At 36.7% G+C, this 12,308-nt stretch overlaps 1 protein-coding gene across 6 annotated transcripts in view; it reads left to right on the forward strand.

Moving 5' to 3' along the window:
* The window catches only part of LOC128015489 (ras-associated and pleckstrin homology domains-containing protein 1), a 54,901-nt gene that overhangs the window by 19,455 nt on the left and 23,138 nt on the right, over positions 1-12,308 (forward strand). For 5 of the 6 annotated variants that reach the window (XM_052599354.1, XM_052599363.1, XM_052599373.1 and 2 more), the window contains exons 2-3: positions 10,668-10,792; positions 11,548-11,650. In XM_052599354.1, coding sequence (XP_052455314.1) covers positions 10,673-10,792; positions 11,548-11,650 — 223 coding nt within the window. In that variant the 5' untranslated portion in view covers positions 10,668-10,672. The remainder of the gene's footprint in view (positions 1-10,667; positions 10,793-11,547; positions 11,651-12,308) is intronic. The other variant, XM_052599361.1, reaches the window with a different exon arrangement.

Below are 12,308 nucleotides of genomic sequence, written 5' to 3' on the forward strand. Positions count from 1 at the left end.
TTAAAATGCCCAACTTTACAGCAGAAAAAAACATGTTTACAGCCTGGTTCAAAAAATTATTTTAGTCTATATTGCTAATTTTGCCCTTCATGACAACTGTGAGGGTGGTGAATTTTTTAAAAACTCATCCGTTTAAATTATATTAAGACTTAAAGTTCTGCATAATTAAGGGCGTGGCCACTTGAATGTTAGGTGGATTGCCACTGCTGACAATGCCATCGTGCTAGGTCGGCGTAGCTTCAGCAATCAGCTCCCGCCCTTTTGCCCATTTTCGATTATCCGGGAGAGTCGCGCGGTGACGCGTTGCGCTCTGCACACTCTACACTTCAAAAATGCTATTGAGGAGTCTATGGGTGACGTCACGGACACTACGTCCATATTTTTTTTACAGTCTATGATCCGTACCCACGAATTCAAATTCCGTGCGCACGCTTTCGCAATCTGTAAACTGACACGCATTTGTAGCTCCGCCCCCACCGGCCGATTCATTTCTGTTTATTAAACATTATTTTTCACGATCAGCATTCACAAAATAGTCTTATTTTAGCGTTTATTTTACATTAATCACCAATGGGATAAGACACAGCCACCTGTGTTTTACGGCCAAAAAAATAAATGCTAAAAAGAATTAGAAAATAAGGGTAAAAAGCAATACAAAACAAATAATATGCCGGTTATGTTTTCATTCCTTTTCCTTCTAACTGAATGCAATGTTATTTTTGGCCTCATTATTTAATAATAACATTAACAGTGAAACATGCATCTAACTCCGGCAGGTGGGGTGGAGTGGATGGAGCTTAGTATAATGAAATCACAAAAATAAGTCTTCATGCATGTTAAAAAGAATTGTACACAAGCATTTACAAAACTGTAAAAGGTTATTTAAAAATAAAGCAATTCATGAATTATTTTCTTGTACTCATTTATTTAGCCTACAAATTAAAATTATAAAAATAACTTTATTTTTATCATTATTATATATTATTATACAGGTTATGCATAAGAATCTTTTATCCAAAACAATTTACAACAGAGGAAAAAATTACTCCAGAGTTAGTCACAATGCCAGGTTTATTGTACAATAACAATCAAGATTATTCCTTTATTATTATTAAACCTATTCCACATAATAATATTCAGTAAAACTGTATGTTAACACGTAGCTTGCTGCATGAATCAGTGAGTACGGTTTACAGATCCGTGGGAACGGATTGCGAAAACGTGCGCACGGATTATGAATTTGTGGGTCCGGATTCAAAAACAATGGTATGGTATAGTTTACAAAATCTGAGCGCACGGATTGGAAATTCGTGGGCACGATTTGTTAAACCAAGGGAACAGTTTATGAATTCGTGAGTACAGTTTATTAACTGAGGGGATGGAATGCGAAACCGTCGCCACGGATAGATTTTTTTTTCTCCTACAGGTGACGTACGACACCTGAAGTTGCACAAAGAAAGGTAAATTTTGAATGAATGCTAAGCACCTAATCGGATGTACCATACTGTATCAATGAGACAGTAAACGCACATCTCCCTTGTTGGTTCATGCTAACAAAAATAGGGATTTTTGAACCCGGATTATATGAGGTACATGAGTGTAGCACACTCAGATGGAAAACCTCGCCAACATCATGTCAACGTCCTTTTTATTTCTGTGGTAAGAGGACTTGAAATGACTCGAAACTAAAATGGTAGGACTTTGGACTCGACTTGAGACTTGTTGGCTTTGACTTTTGACTCAACTCGGGACTTACCTCATCTTTGACTCGACTTGACTCGGGACTCGAGGGCAAAGACTTGAGACTTACTTGTGACTTGCATAACAATTACTTTGTCCCACCTCTGGCAGATACTAGTGGGCATAATGTGCATGATGGGATGCAGTAAACAGGCAGCAATTATACTGTGGAATATGACCGGTCATATATCCCCTCTATAATTGTTCGAGTGCTGTTCTGAAGGGTTGGGAGGGGTTTCAGTTCTAATATTACTTGATGTAGGAGTTCAACAGTCTGATGTCCTTTAGAAAAAAGTTGTCCCGCAGCCAGCTGGTCTGAGACCTGATGCTGTGGTACTGTCTGTCTAATAGAAGCAGTGAGAACAGTGACTGGAGTCTCTGGTGATACTTAGAGCTGCAGTTCCTGACTGAACTCATAAATAGCTGATTGTAGGGCCATCACATGGAATATCTGGCATTCCAGAGCTTTCGCCTGTCTTCATGGACACATTTCTCTATTCTTAACATTTCTTCTGGGTTTTTTTTATTTTTATTTTTTAAAAATATATCCATTTCAGACTCTGTAGTATATTGCAGGAGAATGTATTTATATATTTTTTTTTGCATGCATGCAAGGCAGCTGCATTATCTGCAGCACTGGTTCGTGGTGCAGTGTATTTGGGTGTTCAAGCTCAGTCTTATGATGACTACACATTTCAAGCCACCTGGGACCGCGGTAAAAGGGATTGCTTACTCATCTTGCCCTAAAGCTATACACACATGCATTTTAGACACTTACGCACACACATAGAGGGGCATACCCCACAGTCAGCACTGTCCCTGTAAGCATGTGCCTTTTGGTTTTTGTTTCAGCCAGTATGTGGAAGAAATATACATATGAAGAATAGCAGAGTAGAACATCTGGAGGATACAGCTCATGCATGGAACCACTTTAATTCTACTTAAAAAATAAAAAAAATCACATACCAAGCATGCTTTTAAAGACCAATAAAAATTGTTGAAGTTTCTGAGCTCTACACGGAGAGTATTCATTATGCATACTCCCCGTTTTAAGACTTGCATCAAGAGCTCTGATGTAAGATGAGAAAGTGTTTCAAGTGAGTGGGTTGCCTCACGGGAGCTGACATAATAAGATCATATGACCAGCTCAATGCTACTCACTTTATCCCAGTAACCCTCATTAATGGACGCTTTTGCTCATTGCACCCTTATATAATTCCAAAACCAAATTAATTCTTTCTTCAGTGGAACTAAAAACTAAAGACAGATTTTTTCCATAAAACAGTTCATGGTAACCACAAAGCTCCAAAAACGAGAAAACATCCCACCATTAAAGTAGTCAAACTGTGCTTGTGTCTTCTGAAACTTCTCAAAGAGAGTAAAATATCTGATGTTATTCTTCTACTAATGTTGACTTAGGTCACAATTTGGTTAATTTTGTAATGATCAATGCAGGGCGTTAACAGACTATTTTGTATGTTTGAAATGGGTCCCATTTTAAAGCAAAACGTTCTGGAAACGCCATTGAATGTTTGCGAATTTCCTTGTTTCATCTCTCATCTCTTCATGCCTGGTAACAAATGTTCCTGAATGTTTCCTGGACGTCCTCCAAATGGCATGCTTGAATGTCCTTTTAATGGTTAAAGGGGTACACAACCAAAAATTATGCCATCCCAGATGTAGAGTATATTACTTTTTTCATCAGTGAAACATTATTTTCAGAAAAATAATCCATCTTTGTAACTCCATTTAATGCAAATGGACAAGTCCTTCAAAAACCATGCAAAATATCCACTTCTAATGCAAGTTCACAACATGCTTTTTCAAAAAAAAAAAAAAAACTAAATTCAACTTTTGTTCCACAGAATACATCTAGGATGGATTGACAGTGAGTAAATGATGAGAGAATTTTCACTTTTGGGTGAAGTAAAGAACTCTACATAAAGAAGTTGAGGGAATATTCATAAGGGACATTCGGGGGATGTTGTGACAGTCTTTCTTTCACAGCTGGGATGTATCTTCTCTAAAAACGAATAGCATTTCACCATAATGGTCTCCAAAGGGTTTCCCAGAGTCTACATGCTTCTCAGTTTGGTGATTACAGTACTGACACAAGCTTATATGATTATATGTCGATGAAGTTCATGTTTAGGATCTTCCTTGTTGCTTGAACATTTTGGCTAACCGTGTCAGACAGAGTGAAGGTCAACCTATGAAAAATTGACACACCTCTTCCCTGGCGAACTTTGGACTTGTGTGGCTCCTCAATGAAAGGAGCTCTTTCACTGGGCCACCGGCTGTGTGTGTGTGTGTGTGTGAGGGTGTTTGCTTTGTGTGCCATTTGGATAGCCATAAGGATATGACGTGAAGTGCTGAGTGAGAATGAGTCCACACCCTCATGAAATATCCTAAGACACCATGTCAGTTGATTCTCACAATCTTTTCTCTCTCTCTCTCCGACTGCATTTCACTCTGTATGTGCCGTATCTGCCTCTTTCTCATGATTCAAAAACAATCTGTTGTTCTGAAGAGAAAAGGAAATTAGATAATGCACTCTTTTCCATAGGGCCTGACATAATTTTGTTTGAGAGAGTTTGTGTGACTAAAACTCCTTTATATCTGTCACTGTGTATGCTTGATAAATCTCCCCAAACTTTACTTTGCCACATGCAGCACAATGACTGAATGGATGCTGAATGCTGAAATAAATATGTTCACACCTCCTGTATGACTCAGTTTTCACTTTCATTTCAATACAAAGTGATTCTGTGCCTGCACTAAACATATATTTAGAATAACCCTATCCAGTTGTCCCTCTTTTTTCAGTCTTTGCAGATAATGGTTTGATATTGTCTTTAATACAGAGGCATAATGGGAAACCTGGGAGGTGAAGGGAGCAATAAAAAAAGAGACAATTCTGCAAGTGAGAATGTGAAATTAATAGAGTGTCCAGCTCTCTGGGTTTCAGAGAAAAAGATAAGAAACATATACTCCAGAGTGACAGAGAAGGAACCAGTGTGGTGTAAAGTTATTGCGTTGACACGTTGGTTCCTTTATAAGCAAACAGGAAAATTGTCATTCAGTGTAATGGTCCAGACTTTGATTTTATCTTTACATCTTTAAATAAACATATAAAATACCAAGTTAATAAGTAGCTTATATTTGTTCTCTTGCTTTTCAAGTAAGTGTTGGTTGTCTATTAGAAGGAATATTTCTTGTTGTTTTGAGTTATGAAATAACCAGGGTACTTTTGTCCTGATTATGCAGTCTGTTAAGAGGTCATTCACTGGAACCAAGAAGCCATTCTGAAATTATATATATATATATATATATATATATATATATATATATATATATATATATATATATATATATATATATATATAATATTTTTGTTATTATTATTATTATTATTATTATTTTTTTTTATATGATAATCGTTTGACCAGTTGTGACAAAAGACTGCGTTCCTGCAGCAAAGTGACTTTATTGATACGATTTTTCATTCAGGTTAAGGTTTATATCATTCAGTGTAATGTAAATTCTGTTACACCACAGTGTCATCCATGATGGTGAATGGAATATCATGGATGGATGGATATCAATGGAATGGATACTTCAAATATATCAAGGAGATGCATGGAGTCATGCCTTCACAGAGGGTGTTTAGGGCTTATTTTAGAATTCACTGAAATCAGTCATTCTCTGATTCAGCAGCCCCATCAGCTCAGGATGTGATGATAGATTACACTCAGCAGTGTGTGTGTGTGTGAGTGAGGTAAAGGAAAAGTGTGGACAAGCAAAAAAAAAGTGGTGAGTCAGCTTGTGTGACTAAACATTCTTAATATGTGTTTTGAATGTTTCACATACTGTTGATTTTCACTGGTTTTTATTTGTACATTGTGTATGTCTGTGTGCTAAATAATAGGAGATTTGTCCCTCAGGTTACATTCTCCCTTCTCACTGTCCTCTTTTTCACTCTGCTCTTAAGATGCTCAATTTGTATCTCTCTCTCTCTTTGTTAGAGCTAATCTGTGTCCCACTGCACTGTAGAGGAATGCTGTCATATGCCATCATCCCTCAGAGACTGTCTGGCATCACACACGCATGCACACACATACAATCATCTAATGTTTTAAATCTAGGATATTTTCAGAGCATCACAATTGCTCAGCACATGAGATATGATGCTATTTCTGTCTGGAGAGTGTGCTGCATTCAGCTGTGCTTTACACTGAGCGATGATGGATTTGAAAGTGTCTTCAGCTACCGATGTTTAATTTATAACTCTGCTGAAGTTAATAATTATTAATTCTACTTTCTAGTTTCTAATTACTTACCAGGCTTTCTGATCCATTATCATCCACTGAAGGTTTTTTTTTTTTTTTTTTTTTTTATTATTATTTTTTTGTAATTCATTTTTTGCTGCAGTAAATTATGCCTGATGATGAGAGCTTGTAGGGAGGAGTAATTTCAGCACTTGTCATACATGGTTTTTCATGCCACAAATTCATCTGCCTTTTCTCCTCACTTCCTCACAAAGCCATTTCTTCACCTTGTGTACCACACGATATGAGTCTGAAGAATAGAAGCAGAGCTAAAAACACCTGCTGCTCTACCCACCCAAATTTAACCTCTTTTAGTGAAACTTTAATTGATTTTCTGCCCATGCAGATTACAATCAGACATTTGTATGGCAGTACAGTAACATTCTTTAAATGTCTCAATAGGACATGGTCAAAGGTCATAGCTAGTTTTTTTTGGTCACAGAATGACTGGTGTGTTCGTAAAGCATTTACAGGAGTGTTGTGTTAAAACGGCTGTTACTACTGGTTATGAAAATAAAGTGTGTTATTCAAATCTGGAAACAACATCTTACCCAATTAAATTAAAACGTTCTTTTTTTTTTTTTTTTTTTTTATGGTTTAGTTGTGTGTGTGTTTAATTTGGAACGGATAAATATTAGTCCGCTTTGCTGTTGTAATATCAGTGTGTGCTCAGAACCAATGGAAAGACCATGTTTTATGCTGATGTGTTAAGTTAACTCAGAAGTTGGCATCTGCTGGTACTGTACGTGATTTATTAGATTTGAATAGCACTCAGATCCATGTGTTGTGTGTGTTTTGCCATATGTAGTGTTTGGGTAGGGATGAATAATAACATTAGCACACATGCTAATTGTGTGTCTGTGTTTATTTGGGGCCGAACTCACAAGTACACTTGTGTGTGTTTGAGCAAGAGGTCAGGGAGTTAAAAGTGCCAGCTGTAGTGTTTCTTGTTGTTCTTCTTTCACACCGTGTGTGTGTTTGTGTGTTTGAAAGAGCGAGACTGCACACATGGAAAAGGGTGTTAGCCTGTTCACCCCTCTTCCTTTTCCTGTCCCCATCCTTGGCCAGCCATGATGTCATATTCAGCCTCATAGATGGAGTGTGTGTGTGTGTGTGGTGTGTGTGTGTGTGTGTGTGTGTGTGTGTGTGTGTGTGTGTGTGTGTGTGTGTGTGTGTCAGAGAACAGCTGCTGGAGGGTGTTGGGAGATTCTTAGCAGAACAGCTCGTGGGAAAAATGAAGAATTCTGTACATCCTGGACATTTCCTCTCTTTCCCTCTCTACCTCCTTCTCTTTTTTTCTCTATATATCACTATATCATTCTTTCCATGTTTGTCCACAATATGATTTTCTGAAATACTATAAGCAGATCAATCTACTTTGTTTTGAATGCTTAAAATATATTTTTCATAATTATGAATTCTGAACATTTGTTATTTTGTTTAATGTTTTGTGTGTGTGTGTGTGTGTGTGTGTTAAATACACTACCATTCATTTAGTTTCATCAAGGCTGTATTTACCAATTTATTATTACTAATAAATAATATTATTAAAATAATTTTACAATATTCTTTTTTTTTTCAATGCAAATGTATGATCAAATGTAATTTATATCTGTGATGCATGCTAAATTTTCAGTAGCCAATAAGTTAAAAATAATTTAGTTTATTTGAAATAGACATTGTCACTTTTGATTAATTTAATGCATCCTTGTGGAATTCAGACCCTAACCCAATTATTTTCAAGTACAACGGAATCCTTTTCTGTGTTCGTGAGGCTTGATTACTGTTTAGTTAGTTAGCTTAGTAGTTGTTGTTTTTTTACTGCTGACAGCAGGCCATAACCTTGATGACGAGGAGAGCAGTAACCATTTTGCTTTGTAATGTTCCACCCTGTCACATTCACAGCATTCCTCAAGATATTTGTTCATTCATATATTATTAAGCTTTAAATGAAGCAGAAAAGTTTATATTGTGTGTAGTGGCACCATCACCATTTTGCGTGTGTGTGTGTGTGAGAGAGAGAGACAGATAGCTTAGCAGAGCTTTTAGTCTAAATCAGCAGCTGTTAAGCAACAGGGTGCCAAGATAACACACCTCTCTTAATTTTCATCTGCTCTCGTTCTCGATCCACACTTTCTTTAAATTTTCTGCTGTTCCATAATTTAGCAAAATCTTTTTTTTTTTTTTTGCCCCACACCGTCCCCTCTCTTTCCCTCTGTGTTTTTATTTATCCTCTCTGTGCTTGACGGATAATGCAAAACTGTGGCCGTTTGCTGTAGAGTGACTGAAGGCATCATTAGTTTCCTGCTGATCTGATATATTTGCGAGTGTGAGTGTACTGAATTAAGCACCTGGGTGAACAGAACCGCCTCTGATTGTTTGTAGTAACTGAACCCTGTAAGAAGCAGCTCACTCAGCAGGGTCTGAAACCATCTCATAATGGTTCAAGCATTCCGTTTAGATTCTGATTCTGAAGAGACTCTTACATTGATACTGTTTCTGTTTCTGTTAGGTAGTGCAGCTACTTTGCCATGCGGGGTTGGAGCAATATTTATCAAACAAGGCTAATCTCAAGAACATCTGAAGAACCATTCTCAACACGGTCATTTGTCTCAAGGTCTAAGCTCTGTAACTACTGTAACTCTGTAACTACGATAATAGTTTGTTTTAATGAGCTGTTAGAAATGCATTAAAGTTCAGTTAAAGTACAGGTTTAGTTTTTTTATAGAAACTAATATTTTTTTTCATCAAGGAAGCATTAAATTGTCTAAAAGTGACAGTAAATACATGTGTAATGTTTCTAAATATTTTACAAATATATTTTGTTATATTGATAATGATAATAAAATGTATCTTGAGCATATATATATATATATATATATATATATATATATATATATATATATATATACTATAATTCACAATATTACTGTTTTTACTGTATTTTTGATCAAATAAATGAGCAGCAGAGACTTCTTTTAAAAACATTCAAAAAGTCGCACCGATCCCAAACATTTGAAGGTTACTGTATATTTTGCCTTTGTTTGCTTTAGTTTAGTTCACGTCTTCCTGGAATATATGATTCTGCTTTCTGATCACAATATTTTTCTATGTAGATGTTAAAAAACCTTCTGTCTGCTTTCATGTCTGCTTCATACATTGAAGTGACATTGGCTGAATGTCACTTCACTTTACATGAGTACAAACAAACCCTTGTTGGATCAAAGAGTGAAGCGGCTCATTGGGGTTCAAGTGAGCTCAGAATCTCTGAGGGATCATCTCTGCTCTCTTGGGCCCCATGAGGCATGTGAGTAGCACAAAAAGATGGAAAATGAAAAAGAGAGATGGGAATGTGATCAGTTTAGGTTTCTACAGTCTGACATTTCGTGTAATAATAAATATATATTACATGTAATAGTGAAGTGTGGTCATGGGGCCCCTGCTGGTTTCTCCTACTGTGAAAGTGAATCATAAACGCTGAGGCTGTCATTAATATGTCTCAATGCATAGTTAGTTGTTCACCAAAGTTCATCGGTTTTCCATTCACGCAACCCTGACTCAGCATGGAAAGCCTAATACATGCTCACACACACTCACACACACATGCTGACTCCTGTGTTTTGTCCCAGTTGTAGCTGTGACTGTGCATCAGTTACATTACTGTCCCCTAGAGGACAACCGTCGCCTGACACCCTCAAACCTCCCTCTAATGAGCTCATTACCAGCACACCCAGCATCCTCTTTATTACAGTCAGTGTTTACAATTTCACACCTAAAATATGATTTAATTACATTGCATTGAAACATTAATGTTGATCTACAAGTCGAATCAGCGTGTTTTGTTTATGTGTGCTTGGCGCAGTGTAGTATCAGTAACAAGTGTAGGCCTAAAACCTAGAAGTGACCTAGAAGTACTTCGTGTGCTTTGGTTATTTTTAATATATTAGTAAGTAATGAACAATATTTTAATTAATAAAACAAATTAAAAACACAGTGGAAGATACAGCAGGGGTTGCCATGGCAATGACGGGGGTGAAAACTGATAGTGGGAGATCTAGAGAGAGTCTTAGAGATGGAGATAAGGTTACCATAACAACCACATCACACCCTCTCAGAAGGCAGCTTTGAAATAATGACTGAGTTTACACAGAGACGAACACTGTGACAGAGCACACATAAAGCTTTTGTTTTTCTCAAACGTGCCAGACTAACAGATGATATCCTACGGGATTGCAGTGTCAAATGCAGATTGGAAGGTGTCATATCACAACCCTCATTCGAAAGGAAGATTTAAGGGCTTCGATGGGGATGTGAGATAAGGAACGCTAAATTAATATTGTATACTGGGTTACATAAGTGGAAACTAAATCAATCATCATGACAACCTGTGATGAATGAATCAACAACTGTGTTGACAAGACGCATCAAACCCAACAAGTCGTTCTTGAAATGTTGGTTCTTTGTCAGCAGGCTGTAATATCTGTGATGTTCTGTATGTTTAGACATCAGGATGTCTGTTGATGTGGACATGGCACGCTAGTTGACTGTATCATGTACTGAGGTGGTGTGTGTGTGTGTGTGTGTGTGTGTGTGTTACAGCAGATATGGAGCAGGTATCAGATGAAGAGTTGGACCATGCTGCTGAGGAAGACAGTGATAAGGAGGACCAGGATCTGGACCAGATGTTTGGCACCTGGTTGGGAGAACTGGACAAACTCACACAGGTGACACTCTCACCCTCAGTCGCTCAGTGTGACATTGTGACGTATTTTTAACATGATGTGTCTTCCCTTTGGGGGCTTTTCGCAGGAAAGTTTGATATGTGCAATACGTTTGATTTTTGTAATTCATTCTGTTTATAATATGTTGGCCAACATCAGAGATTTTCCATTTATTTTATGATCAGTGATTGGTTAGCATTGTACATTTAACTGTACATGCTCGTTTCTTCTATTTTTACATTTAGATTATCTTCATTATCACCATCATTTAATACAGTGGTTCTCGATCAGGGGCCCGGGGACCTCAGCAGACTTCTAAAGGGGCCTAAAGATGACTTTAAATGATTTATAATAAGATAAAACAATTAACGTGTAAAAACACGATTAATTGAGTAAAACCGTTAAATGTAATCTATTTTGTATATCGATCATATTGTACATTATAATGTTGTGATACCTATATTAGCTTGTAGCATTTAAAATCTTGAATATACTTAATTTTTTATTAATAAACTTTTGTCTAAATAGTTTAACATTTAAATATCAGCTGTTTAACGGTTATAACATGGCCTTATCATGAACATTATTTTCTGCCAGAGTTCAGTATTCTATTAGTTTATAGTTCACAGACGTAATTCAGATTCTTCACTTTTTATGTACTGACTGTATTGATGATTAATATGTTATGATTGGTATGTCTCCTCGGATCTCACTTTGCCCTGTCTCTCTCTCTCTCTCTCTTTTTCTCTTTAATGTAGAGTTTGGATGATGGGCGTCCAGAGAAAATGCAGAAAGCTCCACTCAGACAGGAAACAAATCTTGCCAACTTCTCCTACCGTTTCTCTATGTACAACATCAACGGTTAGACTACACCTAGAAACACACCACCTCCGATTACTCAGCATTCATTGGCACTCCAATTCCTGCTCAGAACGCCTTCACATGCATCTGATATGATGGTGTTGTGACATGCTGCAGAGAGATTATCATTAGACCACCAGCATAACTGCAGAGATGGTTGCAATTATAGTTTGCCATGCACAAACACTACAGTTTAAATGTTTGGGGTTGTTTTATATTTGTAAAAATAAGCCTCTTTTGTTCATAAAGGCTACATTTGTCTGACCAAAAATACCATAAAAAATGTTAGTACAGTTTAAAATAACTGTTTTGTATTGTAGTGTATTTTAAATGTAATATATTCCTGAATTTTCATCTTCAGTGTCACATGATCCTTCGGAAATCATTCTAATATGCCGCTTTTCTGCTCAAGAAATATTTCTTATTATTATCAGTGTTGAAAACAGTTCATATTTTTTGTGGAAACTGAGATACATTTTCAGTAGTCTTTACTGAATAGAAAGGTTAAGAGAACAGCATTTATTTAAAATAGAAATCTTTTGTAGCATTATGTATTTACAGTCACTTTTAATCCGTTTTAATGCATCTTTGCTGAATTAAAGTATTAACTAATACTAACTTTCAAATGGTAGCATGCTTGGATTAATTGAATTAAAAT

This window comes from Carassius gibelio, chromosome A1 (genome assembly GCF_023724105.1).
Source record: "Carassius gibelio isolate Cgi1373 ecotype wild population from Czech Republic chromosome A1, carGib1.2-hapl.c, whole genome shotgun sequence".
Taxonomy (NCBI): Eukaryota; Metazoa; Chordata; class Actinopteri; order Cypriniformes; family Cyprinidae; genus Carassius; species Carassius gibelio.